This window comes from Bombus impatiens, unplaced genomic scaffold (assembly GCF_000188095.3).
Source record: "Bombus impatiens unplaced genomic scaffold, BIMP_2.2 scf_0151, whole genome shotgun sequence".
Classification (NCBI taxonomy): Eukaryota; Metazoa; Arthropoda; class Insecta; order Hymenoptera; family Apidae; genus Bombus; species Bombus impatiens.
Window position 1 is genome coordinate 534,942 of NT_176570.1, and position 18,627 is coordinate 553,568.

Below are 18,627 nucleotides of genomic sequence, written 5' to 3' on the forward strand. Positions count from 1 at the left end.
GGATGTAGCTTAATATTTGGAGTGACTCTGTTTGCACATTTTAACGTTAGCTTGAATTTAGAGTGTCTTCCTCTATAACAAACAAGTGGCAAAGCGTATTCTGGTATTTAATTCTGAAAATTATTGATATCTATTTATTGCAGAATATCGATACGTTACAATAGTTTATTATTGGCTGTAACACCAATTGTTTAGAAATCATAGGAAGACACTATTCTTTTGTGAATACTCGCGTGAGTCTTTCATAGAAATATACAGGCAGAATTGCAGGATATTCTAAAAGGATAGAAACAAAAAAAACAGAAACACAGATCTAAGATGATTCTTCTGTCACTTATCGATTGACAATTCATTCATCGCCAAAAATTTCAGCCAATTACACACTATTGTATTGCACAAAGTACAAAAATATACTGTTTCGTTCATTAAGAATCATGAGATTAAATTCCCTTTTTAAAATTTTGTATCAATCTTGTCCTAACTGACCTCAAACTCAAAGTATCTGAAAAAATGAAATTCTAAAGAAGAAGAAAAGTAAGAATTCTTCTATAAGAAATTTGGAAAATTCCATTTTCTCATACCACTTGGATTGTAACACAGTGGCGTAGAATTACCCCTTTTCCGCTTGTACCACCAGTTAACAACCACCCTGTATACTTCAGTATACATATTAGTTTGTTCGAAAAGTTCCTCTCGTTTAATAAGGAAACAATAGACTTACAATGTTTTTTGTTTTATATTAGTTTATTGAATTATGCACGAACATAATATATAACGAAATACATGATATCTAATTCAATAAAATAATATAAAACAGAAATTGTTATCCATCTATCATCTTATGAAACAAAAAAGAAACTTTTCGGACAACCTAATACATAACACGTAATACTACTTTTTATAAATTTCTCCACGTGTCTGTCCATACGACAAACTCACTGCCCTTCCAATCTTCAACCCTTTGCAACATTGGCAAATCATCTTAACCACGCTGGACACCCAGTATAGCCACGTCCTTGTCTTCGCGAGCATTGGGTGCGGTTGGGTGGCGTTGCTCAGCGGCTCGCGACTCTGCACGATGCACGATCGAAAGAAATATGGTTGCCAAAGTAATAACCGTATCCGTAAATAACAACCGTTGCGTCTGGCCAGACGATGCAGATCCTCGCGAGATCCTTTGCGATAATTAACCTTCGATATGATGTATTATCGCGTCGCCATCATAACCGTCTTCGGTGCTCGAGTTTTTCCCCTTGCGTTAATTAGAGCGGTGCTCGATTAACCAGCGAATTACCGCTACTTACGTGAACGTATCAATCAAAGTGTGAGAAGGAAAACCAAGATCCACATAGTTACTTATTGGATCTTTCAATGTTCGATGATGAATCATTGGAGAAGAGTCTTTGCGGCTTTTGGAGCGATAGCTCGAATAGGAGGAGCACGATCGTCTTGTCGTGTTGTTTTTACCAGAGTCGGAGTAATAATTGGAGAGAGAAACGATGGTCGAGAAGATTGAAGGTCTTGAGACGAAGATCCGAGGAATTTGTTTAATAAGACGTAATTACGGTGCAAGGAGGAATGTAAAAGGAGGAATTGGTTTTACTTAAATTTTAGTCTTAGAATAATAAAGATTAGCTTGCAGAGGCATTGATAACGATTAGAACGTTCAATTGAATTTTCAATGGCGAATAATTACTAATAAATCTTAGCCATTATCGTAATTACCAAAGTAACGTTAATTAACTCGACGGAAGATCCAAGAGTTACACAAAGTGCCATTACTCAGTTGAAAACCTTGACAGCAAACTCGCATCAACAAGCGTACTTCAGCAGATATCTTTATCTTAATTTGATCTGTCTGATATATCAAATATATGTATACAGGTTGCCAGGTGTAACTACTGATCTACATTCGTGCTTATAACCAAAGCACGAGTTAGGGGAGTGACTTGTACACACGCTATATGTGCAGAATAATGGCCGTATAACGTAAGTACAGTGGCTACAAAAAGTATCTCTACGTGCTTATTTTCCAACGAAGAGTTTTTGCCTCGATCCTCGCATTTTCATGTTACGACATTTTTCTAATCTATGAAAATGTACAAACGTTACAAACACTTGCGAACGTAATTAGCAACTGTCATTAGCCGATAAGATACTTCGCTACAAATTAGAACTTTAAATCTTTCTTAAGTTTGCTACTAAGTTCTTTCCGTTATTTTCGATCCAATTACATTTGTCCAATGTTGCAAAATATCTTCGCCGTTCGAACGAAATACGAGGAAGATCCATACGCGTTTGCTCGTTTCAATTTTATTTGAAATATCTTCTTGCAACATCGCAAATACTTTCTCTTTTCTAACACGAGAGTAAGATTGAGAAACAAAAGTTGAAAGATCGTAGCAGGATTAAATTTCGCTGCAAACTTTCCAACAACCCGGCGCGACATCCTGCCATAAATAATGTCCAACAAAATGCGAAAGCGCGAGGTGAAGGAGAATCTTAAGAAATGGCCATTTTTGCGCCTCCTTGGCGGACGAAAAATCCTTGCGGGAAATGAAAAAGCATCAGCCAGAAGAGATCTATCCGTTTATCCAGCTACGGAATAATCGTTCATCGGTATCCACGCGATCATCCTTCGCAAACTCTGCTGACAAATCGATGGAAGTTTGAAACCGAGCAAATAACGCGAGAACGATAGCCAACAGCGACGTCGAAATTTCGATCGATTTACCAGCGGAATATCCACCGAATTATTTCGTCGACGTATTGGTAAATTCTTCAATTGCTGCCACCTTTTTTTCATCTTCGCGCTCGTCTTTCTCAACCATTCCATCGCGTTTCGGCTAAATTGCATTTGCAGTTTCTCGAGAGATGCTCTCAAACGTGGATCTTTCGTGCTGCAGAAGTTTCTCTTTTTTCGTTCACCAGGAGATTGAAAAATGGCCATTTTTCGACGTGCTGTTTCCAACGACGAGAATGCGACAGCCGAGTGCTTACGTGCACGTACCAAAGATACACGAGGGACAGGAGCGAGCAGTAATTAAGCGATCGTGGGGTGGTGCATCGATTATCTCGGTTAAAGAGCAGCGTGAACGAGAAACGCGACGATAATAATTCCAGCTGAATCACCGTGACAATCTTACACCGATTCGAATCCAACCTACGTCTCTTTACTCTTATCACAATGTACGTACGTTCGTGACAATCCTTCGTGTAGCAGCCGCCATTGATAAGATCGATGCTCCTTTTCTCTCTCGCGTAATATAGCGACGAATCTTTCGAGATTTCACGTCGTCCCGCGTCTTATCGCCGCTACACGGGCTACCCTTTTCGCGATTACATTACCGCGAGCCTGTGTTGCCGATCGAAACCGATTGCCCCTGGCTGGAAAGCTGTGCCGTTGCAAGGCAGCCGTAACTGCACCTGACTTGCAGAATAATTGCCTGGAACGCGATACGATCTACTTAGACTCGTTCTCTTTCCTTCTTGTCCGTGAATCGTCGTTCATTTTAACGCGGCAGCCTTTTCTCGTTCTACGTTTCCTTTCTTCGTCCCTGCCTTTTTCCCTTTTTTCCTTTTCCTTCGCTCGTCGTTTCTTCAGTTTGTTTGTTTCTCTTCTTTCTGCTTTTTTTCTTCTTAATTGGCCAAGCGGCTCGAGAGCGATTCTCTTCCTCCTCTTCTCTTTCTTTTTTTAATTGGCCGGCCGATTTGAAATTCAATCGAGGGATCGAGCGTGGTCGTGGGCTCGATAGCTTTATGGCTGCACGTACGGGGATGGTAATTAGTTGCAGGGGGGGAGAGCATCGCTGGAAATTAAGAAAATAAAGGATACGACCGGGGAAACGAGCCGGGGCACGCGCGTTTCTTTTCGCCGAGCGCGTGGTTACCAACTTTTCGGATGTCCAGTCCCCCCGCCTTCTTCGCTCGCCCGTCTCCCAACGATGATTCCTTCGAAGATCCTTCGACACGGTCCACTGATCTCAGAGAGTCAGCTTCTTTTACTCGTTTCTTACACTTGTAAGTAGATTCATATTCAATCGTCAAGAAGCTAATTAACTGCATTTCGTTGATTCGACGCGAGGAGATAAATCGGCCGGAGGTTAAACGATAATAAAAAAATATTTCTGCTCGAGACTCGATACGTTTAGAGCGTTAGAAATAGTCAACAACCTTACAGTACGATGTGTGTTTCTTTTTAATCGTAGGGAACAGCGACTTTGTCCAATATTCAGATCGCTATCGATCAGAGTACGAGACATCGATCCATGTACAGAAACAGAAAGAGAAGAAACGTTCTTGCACCTTGAGGTCACAAGACGACAAATGACAGGACCGTGTCGTGAACACGTCTGCTTAATATTCCACCCCTCGAGCTCGTCGTGTTTCGTTCGTCGTAATTCGTGGCGGTGAGACCGATACAAACGCGTCTGTCGATTCTATGCAAATCAGACGATTTCTACCGATCGATGTTTCGGTGTGCCAGATATCAAAGCGTGACGTTACTATTTCTGAAGGACTCGCCGTGATCAGAGCACGATTCGACCGATAGTTGGAATATTTTCCGACAGACGGTCCGGCTTATGGCACTTTAATACGCCTTCCGATAAAAATATACCTCGCCTCGTGCGCGACGAGCGTCTCGTTAGATCGTAACATGGGAAGTATTCGATTTTTAATCGAATTTCGAATCGAATCGCGGCGCACGTTGTTTAGAATTCTAGTGGGTTGGCAACTAAGTGATTGCGGATTTTGTCATTAGGTGGCCATGACTTAGTTGCCAACCCAATACAAGAAGAGACGTTTGTACACGCGAGAGGTAAAAATCTTAGACGTACGTGAAGGAGAAAACTCTGGATTTTAAAACGATACGTGAAGATAGAACTATTCGTTAAGAAGAGGAAAAGGAAGATTAGGAAAATCGATAAAGCGAATTTAGACATGTAGTTGCTGTGTCAGAGAAATTAACTCGTTAGAATCTTCAAAAATATACACGTGCGTACGTGTAAAGCGAGTAATTCTCAATTTTATAGCAATGCGTAAAACGATACGAACAAATCTGCTTGCTAACAGAAAGAGGAAGCTCCAGAGAATCGATACGATATTAAATTAAACATTTTGAAAATAATAGGAACTTGTTGATAAAGAGGAAGACTTCGACAATTGATAAACCGAAATTAGACCTTTATATGTAATTCTAATGTTAAAGAAATTAGCATGATTCCTAAATATATTAACATAAGTCAATATCCAAAATAAATACAAAGATATTCGAGGAGATTTCGAAAACTGATACAATGAAATTATATATACGATACAATAATAAACTTGAGATACGTATTTGCATGTTCTAGAATTGAGGGTTAATCCTGGATCAACCTAAACCATGCTATCTCCATTTATATCGTAAGCCTCTTTTTATTTAGAAAAAAAAGAAAGAAGAAGGAGAAGAAGATTGTTCTCGTCCGATCAGACCAGGGACCACGATGATATTTCGGTTTCACGAAGGTTTCCTGGTGGGTCGCGTGACAACGTTGGGTCGCGTCACCTCATGGTAACGAGCGCTTATTTATCCGACTCGCGATCTGCCGGACCACCGCGACGAAAACTGGTTTCTCTCGATGAATGAACGAAGAGGATACGCGCGCCGCGATCGTGCACCGGTTTCGTCCACCACGTTCCATCGCGAAAACCGTAACCAATCCGACCTGCTTTTCGTTAAATAACCCGGTCACGTTTCGAGGTGTCCTGATTCGAAGGATGAAACGTTGCGCGAAAGGGTTGAAAGATAAGACAATTTGATTCAGCGTTTGTTGCAATTGCAATGGATACAGAACACGAGCAAAGAGATGGAATTTAAAATGGAAATTTCGCTCGCGCTGTATAGACGTGGCGACTTTTGACGAGTCAGCCGCTACGCTAGAATCGAAAAAAAATAATAGAAAATTTACATAAAAGGTGAAACATAAAAGAGTCGATTCAGCCATGAAATAGAAATCTTTCAGATTTATTATATAGCTAAACTATTAATCGATCGTACGATCACTGTATTTGTCTTTTGTAAAGTCGATTTCTAGTTTTACCAAGATTTATCTTTTGCTGCGAAACCGTAAGAGGAAATATCTATAAATATATAATTAGTAATTAGTGAAAGACAATTTCTGTCGTCGATTAAAAAAAGGTTGGATTCTGAAAGGGACGAAGAATTTTATCGCGAATTATTTTGATTACTTTTGTGTTCGTCCTTGATCCGGATCCATTATCGTTTTAGATTCTGGCACAGGACAAAATCGCGATTTCCACGGGAGGAACAGGTTCTAAAATATTTTCTCACGTGTATCTGTGTGGTGGTTGAATCGTCGTTTGTTCATTGTGCCGGCAAACAAGCGCGCATTGTCGCATCGGAGCGCGACCGTGAATTGTGTCATTGTGGGGCGTTACGCGGGCAACGCGACGCTTGTGTCGCATGTGGGCTCATTCTAATGTAAAAGCCTGATTTTACGGTTCATTGTCGCGCGATGAGAAACGAGCCACTCTATGTTGTACGCCGATTAAAGCCAGAGGAACGAAGTATGGAAATTGACTGTCCGAGCTATGCGTAGTACACTTAGGTTTTGTTCTTTCCAGATACATATTTCAATCACGTAAAAGAAAAAATTGATGGTTTATGGCGAAGCTGTGCATATAACGAATCGAACAAAGTGGAATTTTTATGAATTTCCCGAATTACGAATAAATTTTCCATCGGATCTTTCAGCTCGTATCTCGCATTTTATTACACGACGATTTATAGCGATCGTGACTGAAATACGATTCTAATCGATGGAATATTTCAAAATTAACTACATCGTGTCTCAGCTCTTTGCCAACGCTGAAAGAACACGAACAACAAAATATCAAGAAATTTAGTGGAATTCTAAAAAATTTAAACATTGTATTATACCCAATCTTTTTGTCGTCTTTTTACCAATTGGTAAAACAACATTGCACCCTTGAATGGAAGAGAAATATCCTAAAACACCAAAGATCTCAACTCCCAACTCGACTGTTCCTTCTCTCTTGCCTCCATCTTCGGACTCCGCAAGAACCGTCAAAAATTCCCCAGGCCAATATCTATATACTTAGATATATTTGCTTGCTTCTCAAAGAACTCGAGTGTTCGACTCCAACGACTTCCTCATAAACTTTCTACGCTTTCAAGCCAACGTACTCGAGCTTATCCAAACGTCGAGAGACACGCGAAGCTGACTTCCTACGACAAGAACGTTCGAAGGCAAGAACAAAAGCCTATTACAAGTCGAGGGATCGTTGGTGAAATTGCACGTGGCGTTAAATCATAGGCTGGAACGGTGCGTGAAGCACGGTAAAGAGGCAGGCGTGCGTGAAGGAGAGCGTTTGACAGCGTTAGAAAGATCGCCGCGACAAATGATCTCCGTCTCACGGAGCGGCTATCTCTGTGGCCGAGGCTACCAACCTTCGTTTCCTCTGCTTGTAAACGGCTTGTCGTCCGCTGACAACAGTATTTGTCTCTGCAGCCCCGATCGGCCAGATTTATACCCGTCGGGCAGACGGTACTACCTATATACGGGGTGTTCGTTTTATCCTATCCAACAGCAAAAAGTCAGCGCTTCTTTTTTCATCGTTGAAGGAACGCTCGTGCGGCGACAATTTAGATCTATCGATCGTTCGAGCATTCTTCGTGGCAGACATGGGTATTTATTGTTAATGGGATGTCGCGTTTAGAGATGGTCGAGCGTGTGAAGTATCGCAGCCTTTCACACTCGGATCGAATGACACACGTTTTGTTTGAACAGAGTTTGATTTTCAGGAGTTTACTGATACTGGCAGACGATTCATGGCGATATTGTAGTACATGTACTGTACACGAGCTGTTCGTTTTAATTGGAATTTTTATCTTTTATCGTTGCACGTTTCTACCACGACAATTTAGGTTCATCGATTCTTTAGGCATTTGATAGTGCAAATGGGTATCTGTCGTTAATAGGATGTGGCGTTTCGATCGAGTAGAGTTCGATTTTGGGAAATTTAGCAATTCTAACGGGTGATTGTATTACATGTGGCGATATCACGTTACGTGCACTGTATACGGGCTGTTCGTTTTAATTGGAATTTTTATCTTTCATCGTTGCACGTTTCTACCACGACGATTTAGGTTCTTCGATTCTTTAAGAATTTAATAGCATAAATGGGTATCTGTTGTTAATAGGATGTGGCGTTTCGATCGAGTAGAGTTCGATTTTGGGAAATTTAGCAATTCTAACGGGTGATTGTATTACATGTGGCGATATCACGTTACGTGCACTGTATACGGGCTGTTCGTTTTAATTGGAATTTTTCATCTTTTATCGTTGCACGTTTCTACCACGAAGATTTAGGTTCATCGATTCTTTAGGAATTTGATAGCGCGTGCGGGTATTTATTGTTAATGGAGCGTCGCGTTTAGAGATGATCGATCAAGGATTGGAAATGTTGGAATAGTATTTGAAATTTGGATCGAGTAGGACAGGTTTTGGCTAAATGGAAATCGATTGTTAGGAATTTAGTAATTCTAAGAGATAATTGTTCCAAGTTATGCAGAATTTCACTAATTCTCAGAATGAGAAAAAATACGTTAAACACAGTACAGATCCCGTAATTTTGTGATCTTCATTTTGCAAAAGATCACCAAAGAAATACTCTTACATTATATAATTATTAAAATTACCAAGTCGTAGTGGTATCTTAAACTCGTAATTATTTTAGCAGAAAATTTGCAAACCACATACCTTGTCAATTCTATTATTCGCCATTGAAAAACATAGTAAAAGAGCAAGAAGAAATAAAATAAACCCGATAGAAGGAAGTTATCTTCGTATAAAAATTAAAATCTTCCAACTAAATTTACTTAATGTAAGATCATTGAGGGTTGCTAGCTTTCTGCATAACTTGGCTCAATTATGGCAATGTTATATATTATACGAATATACGGGCTGTTCGCTTTAACGTATCGGATAGCCAGAATTTGTTCTCTTTTATTCTTAGACATTTCTACGACGACCATTTAACCGTATCGATTCTTCAAGTATTTAATGGTAGACGTGAATATTTATCGTTAATTTGATGTTGTATTTAGAGATGGTCAAACATCTGAAATATTCGAGTGTCTAAAATATTGATCGAGTAAGAATTTCATTGTCAAGGGACAAATCAGGCAGACTGTTATTTTAATAAACGTCGTCGAACATCCCATCTGCCACGTTCTTTCTTCGTATTCGAGCTTCTTAATAATTTTATGGAAATTAGCGTTACAGTATGTGTATGACGTTAGTCGAAGGATGTGACGAGTACGTGACGCACAATGGCGAATGAACTCCACCAGGAAGCGTTTTGCATGCCTCTAAAGGAAACCTCGAGGTAATCGCTTACAACACTGCTAAATTAGGTATTGATTGTTTACGACATTGCTTCGAGCAAATCGCACAGGATACAGTAAATCTTCTCACTGAATAAATTAAAGCTTTCAACCTTTCTCGTTTGTTAGAACGTGAGATAATAAACGTTCCGTGTATCCGCATTATTATCCACGTATAAAATTATATCAAATGTATAATAATATTTACGTACAGGCGCAAAATCTGAATAAAATTGTTGCAGTTGGAATTTATTTACAACTTGCTTCGAGAACCAAAATTCGCATCCACGCTATTTTCATCAAGGAAATTTTATAATTTCGTTTGTAATTAAATAATCACAGAGATGTACCGAATTTTCCAATTGTCTCACCGATGCCAGTCGAAAGATTCTTTTGCTAAGATCGACGTAAATAGCGCTAACGATAAAAACTAATCAATTCACTGCATTGTCGTATTTTCTGTATTTTCTATATCTTCTGACAAAAAGCTAATGTAAACCGTGCTGTGCGCACTCGGCTAATAAACACTCGGCTCTTTTTAGGAGAAAAGAACAAACAATAAAAATAACGCAGCTCAAGCTGAACATTATAGAGACAAGAAATACACCCTGTATAAGAAAAGAGCACGGAACGAATAGTAGCGAAACGGACACAGAGGGTTTCATCTCAATTGGCGATAATACAGCAGTCGAGTGAAAGCTTGACCATATCACGATCCGTTAGAGCGAGAATTTTTCTCTACTGTCGGTGGTCCTCGGCAAAACGTTACGCTTGATTAACATGAAACGCCCACCGTGAGCTCCCTGTGCGTCTTATCGTAAGCCAGTTCGCGAAGTCACGGCCCGATTAAGCTAAATTCTTTCGACAAGCGGCCAACCACGTCGATTATCTCTCAGACGTCGGCAGAAAAGAACGTGAACACCGTTGGCGCGGCTTTGTTTTACGAGACACCGTTTACGAGGGGAAAGTGGGTGTTTCAGGAGGAGACTTGTGGGACACTATCAGAGGAAATAAGTTACGTACTGAGATCTATTTGTTATAGCAAAGTTGCCGCGTACTGTTTAATTGACTGCCACGCCAAAATCACATGTTTCACTCAAGACGCCACGAGAGTATATTTTTTTTATTCGAAGCATATAATGGCAAAATAATAATAAATTGACGATGTAAGACAACATTCTTCCCCAATGGATCGTTTATCTTGTTGGTGGTCACGGGTAACCATCATGGCGGCCTGGTAACAGCTGATAGCGACATATTATAACGAGGCTTCGTTTATTTCAACAAACCATTCGCATTCGTTGTTTCGTCGTAAATAAAACGTGCAGAATATATCGTTGAAACGTGTGGAAGATATTAGTAAACGGTATTTGCTCGTTCTATATATAATAGCAAGGTATGTGCACACTTCTAACCTCAATTATACGATTATAAAGCAGCATTTACGATTATTTTCTAAGCCGTGTTCATAATAATATTCGTAGATTACCTCTCAAAGATATGGACGCGAACACAGTGCACCGTTAGATGCAAGATTTGTTCTCATTTTTTTTTTATTGATGTTCTAATAAAAATGTTTAATCGTTCAATGGGACACTTTTTATTTCAAGGTATCTTCTATTTATCGGTTATATTCAAAACGCCCTAACTGTCGATTTTTATACAATTTTTACAATCGTAAAAATTTGAAGCGCTACGGTCGCCAAGAAACCAATGACCACCGTGGCAGTCAAAGTGTTAAAAGAATAATTTAAAAGCAGCTAATCACTGAATTTCAAATGCTAGGCGATGAACATAGGCTGGAAATGTGTGATCGTATTTTGAGCTCGATAACAGTCGACGAATAGGATATATGAGTTTACGTCTTTAATATTTGTGGAAAAAGGAGAGTGAAATCATTTTGAGGGATTTAACGTTTCTATGCCAATGATCTACGATACGATAGGATAATTTAACGTTGAAAATAATTTTAAACGAACCGATCGCTAAACTGCAAATGCTATGTGATGAGAAAATGAAACAGAAATATACGAAGATATTTTTAATAGTTGAAAGAAGGAGATGGGAATTCATCATTTCGAAGGATTCGACGTTTCTATGCCAATGATTTACGGTACGATAAGATAATTTCAAATTGAAAATAGTTTTAAACGAACCGATCGCTAAACTGAAAATGCTACGATGAGAAAAATGAAATAGAAATATACAAAGATATTTTGAGCTAGCTGAAAGTTAACATTAATTATCAGACTTGTATACGTTCGCGTCTTTAGTAACCGTAAAAAGAGGAAATAGAAATCCATCATTTCGAAGGATTTGACGTTTATACGCCAATGATTTACGATACGATAAGATAATTTCAAATTGAAAATAATTTTAAACGAACCGATCGCTAAACTGAGGATGCTACGATGAGAAAAATGAAATAGAAATATACGAAGATATTTTGAGCTCGCTAAGGGTTAACATTAATTATCAAAGATATATAGGCTCGCGTCTTTAGTAATTGCAAAGAAAAGAAACTGGGATCGATCATTTTGAAGGATTTAAAATTGTGGCCTGTAAAATTGATGAGAATGCAATAGAAATATACGATCGTATTTTATGCTCGCTAAGAGCTAACATTAATTATCAAAGATATATAGGTTCACATCTTTAGTAATCGTAAAAACGAAGGAACTGGAATACATCGTTTTGAAGGAGTTAGAAACATGGCGTGGAAAATTGATGGGAATGTAATAGAAACGTATGATCATATTTTGAGCCTGTTAAGAGTTAACATTAATTATCGAAGATGTATAGGTTCATATTTTTCGTAATCGCAAAAACGAGGAGAGTGGAACCTGTCATTTCGAAGGAAATGTGTTCGAAATTTATATACCAACGATTTACGACATAATTAAGTAATTGATAATCGAAGTTAATTGGAATGTTTCTTCATTGTAAGCGAATAATTTATCGATGCAACGATATCTCGTGAAAGTATCTTTTTCTCCATATTTTCTGAACGAACCTTGCATTTTTCACACGCCACTGTATATTTTCATTTTCATATTTCCGAGCTACAAGTGAAAGAACGATATACACGACGTATACGCAGAAGAATAATATCGTGTATCGCGTAGTTGCACTGTTTCATCATAAAATTGCAAATTGCGTGTCAAAGCCAATTACGATGAAAATTAAATTCCACTGATTGTAATATATGTAGAATCATGAACGTAGGAAACGGTTGATAAAATTACAACGGCTTTCTTAGAAGCTGTGATAAATGTACATGAAACCTGTCATTGGTGTCAAAAATGTGAATCAGTGTACGTACGTATACACACGCACGATAGTTTTATATTTGGCCGAAAGAAGTTCATGGCGATCAAACGAAGACTTTAATCGAGTCTCTCGTGCGTGAAAATGTATAGACGTTGCACGTCAATTAGGTGTGCGATCTACAACGATTTCTCGTCGTTTAGACGCTATAAGCTAAAGCTTGGACAAATGGGTTGGCCGCTATCTAATGATTACCTAGAGGCAACGCTAACTAAATCTGAACGCCAGGCAAGAAAATTCATTTTTCCACGAGATTATTATACCACGAGGTAATGACAAAATTATCGTATTTTTATACATTTTAATCATACTCCTAAGTGTTATACATAGTACATAAAACATAATGAAACATAGATAATATAGAAAAAATATTGAAATATTATACATATTATGAACGATTAATACTAATTTAATACTATTATACCTAATTTACAATTGGCACTCCCCTAAACTTTTAACGACTATCGTATACGTTTTAACACTTCTTAATTCGTAGCCAGAAGCGTTCTAGCTTGTCACAACATTTATTTAATCACGAAGGTAAGTACGATTAGAAGTAACAGTTTTACCAGTCATCATCCAGCTAATCGACGTGAACGCGATACACGGCGCGTCGTAACGAATGTTACGAGACACAAAAAGTCCGCGTGCGTTGAAACCGTCGCCTTATCTCTGACTCGGACTCAGTTAGAATCAAACATACGATAGTCACTTGTTATTCACGTTATAGTGCCACGCCGGAATAATTTACTTATAATTCTCAATGAGAATTGATTGTAAAATTCCTCCAAATAGAAAAAAAAAAGATCTCTAACTGTTGAAATTCCTGAGCGTTTCCAACGATTGGAAGCATCCACGACAAGCTAATAGAAGGAGCTATAAAGAATTCTGCTGAACAAACGTTTAAAAAGAAGACAAAAGCGGCAACGAGACAGCGATAGAAACGGCTGCAAGCCGTCGTATTGGATTTTTCTACGGTGTCCCTTGTGCCACGAATGATTCAGAATAAAAATTCGAAGAAACGGCCAAAGGTACCGAAGAAGCCGTCGTTGCCGGAATCATCGACGACGTCGCGGGCCTCCCGTCGCGGAGGAAGTCCTCTAACGAACGAAACGTTCGTTGCCTCGTTCGAATAATACGCAGCAGATGCCAATCGTTCCTCTCGTCCCTTTTGCAAAGCAGAATTTTATCTCGAATTACCCGATCGGAGATTCTCGTGTAACTCGCAGTTAAGATACGCCACGCATCCGTAGAGCGGCGACTCGCCATCGATTAGCCGGCTTTTAGCCTCCCCTTACCTGATAAACGATCGATGTACTTTTCTTGTTTCACGCCGAGCAATCGGAATTAATTGGAGAGGACGTGCTCATAAGCGGCATTTTCGTTCTCTTTCCTCCTTTTCTCTTGCTCCTTTGTGTTGTTTTTTTTGGTAGACTCGGGAAAGGTGGAGCATCGATGGCGATGCCGTGATGTTAGGTTATGTGGAATATTAATGGGTCATTAAGGGACAGCGTTGTTTGGTTTCGTTCGGTTCTTTCTTTCCTTCTTTCCTCCTTTTTCAAAGTCGGCAGTTTCGTGCAAGTAAACAAGTAGGTTTATTTCCATGTTTTATTAAGTACAGTTTATCTCATATTCGTTTAACCCTTCCTGTTTTGCTTAGATTTATATGATCCAATTAATTGCCTCTTTAATTCAGTCTGACTTTTTCATATCGAACTTTCCTCGAACTGGTTTTAGAACGTTCCTCCTTTTTGTCTTCTTTTCTTCTTTTCATATGCTGTATACCAGGACACGCGAACGAATTTATAGGTTTGTTGGATTTGTATCTTTGTTTATGAAGGTTGTAGTACTTGTAAAGGATGTGGTCGACGATTACCTGTATAGCATAATTGGTGTAAATTTTTCCACACGTAACAGCGGAGTTATGTCTTTCAATTTACCGTCATCCGATATCGAACTAGATTTATAACACGGATTATACGTATTTCCAACAACGGCAGATATTATCCGAGAAACACGCGTTTTATTCAGTTTATCCGCCTTCGATTTCGATGTTTCAACGGTTAATCCTCTTTCGCAAAAGATAATCGCAGATATATTCTTCGAGAGACTCGTAACTCAGCTAAATTGAGTAATTGAGAATATTCTAATCCCACCGAGACACTTGTAACACTCGTAAAACTTGTTGAAGATTGAAAAATAAAAGATTCACCTTCTAATCTCGAGCATAGAAGAATAATAGAAAAGAAGCTTTTCTCGTCCGATTCTGTCCTCCTCTTAATTTCAATCTCAACGCTGTTCCACGGTAAAACATCGTGACGAAGATGAGCCAGTCGTGAGACGAAGCGAGCGAACGTCTCTTCGTTTCGTAAAATCGATTCCGCGAAGACGAGAAACGATTTCTGGAAAACGCTGGTGGATCAGTTACAACCGCTGCAAGTCCCCCATCCGATCGATTCTCGAACGGAACCCTACGAGCAGCATTTTCAACGAGACTTCAATGAAACCCGGGTGGCGGCGACGTTATCGCCGTTTGATCTCGTAAAAGGCCATTGTTGAATGCGTTCACGTAATTCAGGAAACGTGTACGTGTCCGTTTCGTGTCGGGCATATCATCGGCGATAGTCGTTGTTCGTCGACCGTAGTAGCGTTTTCTCTCGTCCCGCGCCTCCGGGGCACCAGAATGCACCGCAGCGGAAGTACGTCGTGATTTGCCGCAGCGCCGGAAACGGCGCACGTGCGTCGTCGTTTTTGTAATTCATTCAGTCGCGTTCCGGGAACCCGTTCGGGGATGCTGTTCATTTTTCAACGGACAATGAACGTCTCCGAAATCGTCGTCGGCGGACAGTTGAGGTAATTTGTAGCGGGACGATACTCGATGGGTAACCGAAAAATTGATGGAAACGAGGTTGAAACGCGTTTGTGGAAAACAACGCGGCTGCCAAAATTCGAAAGGTTTTTGATTTTTTCGTGGAGACTGTTAGGCGTATGAATTAGAATACCGTAGGATATAATTTAAACGCGATTTCCCTTCCTACGTAGTTATTAATAATGCTAGAACATGGTTTCGCAACGTTGTCTCTATGGAGGGAGATACAAGCACCGATAAACGTTGGTTAATTGTTTCTTGACTTTTGTCTCCGTCATCCGTCTGAGTGAATGGAACGTGGAGTTGTTTTTTCAAACTAACAGGCGGCACATACAGCGTTCTCTATGGGTACACTTTCCCTTTTCGTGAATTTGGAGTACGTTCGTGAGTACATAAATTTTCTTCCCCTCCTGAAAAACTAGTTTCTTGGCATTTGCTTTTGCTGCTTTTCGCGAATACTCTCCGCATTATCTTTATGGAGAAACAGAATTAAAAGGATAGGAAGAGTTCGCGTCAAACTGAATTAAAAATGGGAATTGTGAACGGGTACAGAACTGAAGGAGAAGCTGACACACTGTAGATGAGTCGAAACGCTATGAGGGCCACAAAAATGCTTGTCAAAAAGATTAATCAGAATTACAGAAAATACGTTTGTTAGTATGCAAAGACTGGGATAAAAATCTTAGCTCGAATATTCGATACGCCCATTGAGCACTGAATTGTAAAGTAACTAAAAATATAGTATCATCCTATATGTGAATTTTCAAACTACTAAGAATGTAGCTTCTTCCGATTGAGTTTTAAAATTATGGAAAGCTCGTTTTTGAAAAGTTTTTACCCTCGTTCGAGGAAATCGAATGCATTTACGAAGAAGGACATCGAAATCTAGCGATTCTGTGATCGAAAATTGAGTAAGAAAAGAACAGAGATAGATTGTTAATAAACTAACAATTGCGTAGTAAAAAGAAAGAAAGGTCGTTCACCGATTAATTGCATTGTTCAGTTAGGTCAAGAGGAACGCCAACGTCGTTCAATGGCGACTAAGAGGAATTAACAGTTCGCACCTTTCGCAAGCTGACAATAAAAGTGGTCGTTCGACGCAGTGTAATCGAGCCACGCAAACATGGCGTGCGTAATGCTCGTTACAAAACGAATCACACCCGGTCTTCCCATTTATGTCGATATATCCCGACTGTGGTATGTATGATCGTCAGTGTTTGACAAATATCGTGCCTAGAAAGATCGTGTAACGGAAGAGATAATTGTTACGAGCAATAGAGACCATTTTTAAGTGAAAAATATAGGTAGAACAACAAAGGATGGGTAGAACAAAGGATGAGTCAATCGATTTACTGGACACTTAATGGAAAATAATTCTTTTTACGTTAGTAGCATTATTGCAAAACAGCAGTAAAGAAGATTTTAAAATGAAAAGTATGAAGTGGATGACATTTACTTAATTTATTCGATGCTTAATGGAAGAATCTATTTTTAGTAACATACAGCATCAACGTAAAATGAAATATGCGTACATATGTAACATGGGACTAAAGTTCGATTAACCTACTTGATATTTAGTCGAAAGATTTTCTGTTCTTGATGATATAATACGCCCTTTATTATTCGTAAGAAAATCGAAGGTTATAAAAATAAAAATCAGTAAGATACAGTAAAGACAAATTTTGTATTAAACGTTAAAAATTTTCTGTCACACAAACTTGTATCTATAGATGTATTATTACACGTTATATATGTATATATACAATAATTTACAATACAATAATTTAGCATGTATTGCAAACGAAACTTTCTCATGTCGGTCTCCAAAGTTTTGTTAGCAGTGCTTGTAATTTTATTGGAAATCGTTGACTCGAACTCGTCAACTTCCGACGAGATCCTGCAGCTTTAATTGATCAACTTATTTCAGTATGAATGAAGATAATTATACCCGTGGCGAAATGTTCGAAACTCGTTCTCGATGAACGGTATAAATCTCTTAGCAGTTGATTCGGATCAACCGGACTCCGATCAAGTGTAACTGAGTATGACATAACTGAGTAACCAAACATATGTTAATGCCAAGACAGGTGCCAGTTGCTTCGGGTATCAACGTTACGGATTATAGAATCGATTAGTAACTCGAGTATACGGACAAAAGATTCGTGTTTCAATCTCCGATCGAGATATTCTAGTCAAAATCCGTATGTTAAGTTTGTTTGACATAATAGCGTTACATATGTAAGTAGACTACTTAGGCGATGCTTGTTCAAAATGAATCGCTGATTTCATTTCGATAACCGAGAGGAGAGAGTTTCTAGATTCACTGGAATGCTAAACGCAATCTAGAATTGGAAGAATTAAACGGTAACTCTATCTTGAAGTACTTAAGAGATGCTTAAGAGATGAATATTGAACATTTGAAGATACAGAAAGTATGACAGTTGCAAAATCGTTACACGCCTAATTTGAAAATCGTCCCAACGTGAAAAGTCTATTTCTCAATTTATTCATACGAAATTCCTGCTAATTCTATAACGCTCCAATGAGTCAACAACTCCGTTACATAAAAACGTGGGCACCCAAAAGCCAAAAGACTGTGTAAATTAGCTGAAATAAAAATAACCGATCTCTTCATCTACTCACGCATACATCTTTACGATAATAACAATTCTTCGCCGCGAAATTACACATAAGGCAACTACTATATAAAAGAATTATACCTCCCATACCATTCATCCTTACGTTTAACGCCAAACAAGTCCTACACGGTAAAGGACTGAATTTATTCGTACCAAGTTTCTCGTAATTTTATCGCGCACCGATAATTTTATCAATAATTCCATTACATCGAAACGTGAACACCCAAAAGCCAAAAATTTCCTCAGATTCTCGCAGAACTAACTCAACCCCGCACCCACTCGTAGCCACCCTCGCAAATCTCTGACAAGTCGCTCACCCCACACGTGAACTATCGCACGAAGTTCGAAGTCGCAAGCACCTACTTACCCCCACTCACGTG

The 18,627-nt window shown here is 39.1% G+C and overlaps 1 protein-coding gene across 5 annotated transcripts in view; it reads left to right on the forward strand.

The window, feature by feature from the left end:
* LOC100747636 (fibroblast growth factor receptor homolog 1) overlaps window positions 1–18,627 on the forward strand; it is a 112,379-nt gene that overhangs the window by 32,459 nt on the left and 61,293 nt on the right. The window contains exon 2 of one of the 5 annotated variants that reach the window (XM_024365833.2): window positions 1,885–1,989. The exons of 1 other annotated variant lie outside the window; for it this stretch is intronic. Coding sequence is in view for 2 of the 4 variants with exons in the window: in XM_033319374.1 (XP_033175265.1) it covers window positions 5,552–5,554 (3 nt within the window). In the remaining 2 variants the exon portion in view is untranslated. 3 more of the 5 variants (XM_012382370.3, XM_033319374.1, XM_033319373.1) reach the window with 3 other exon arrangements.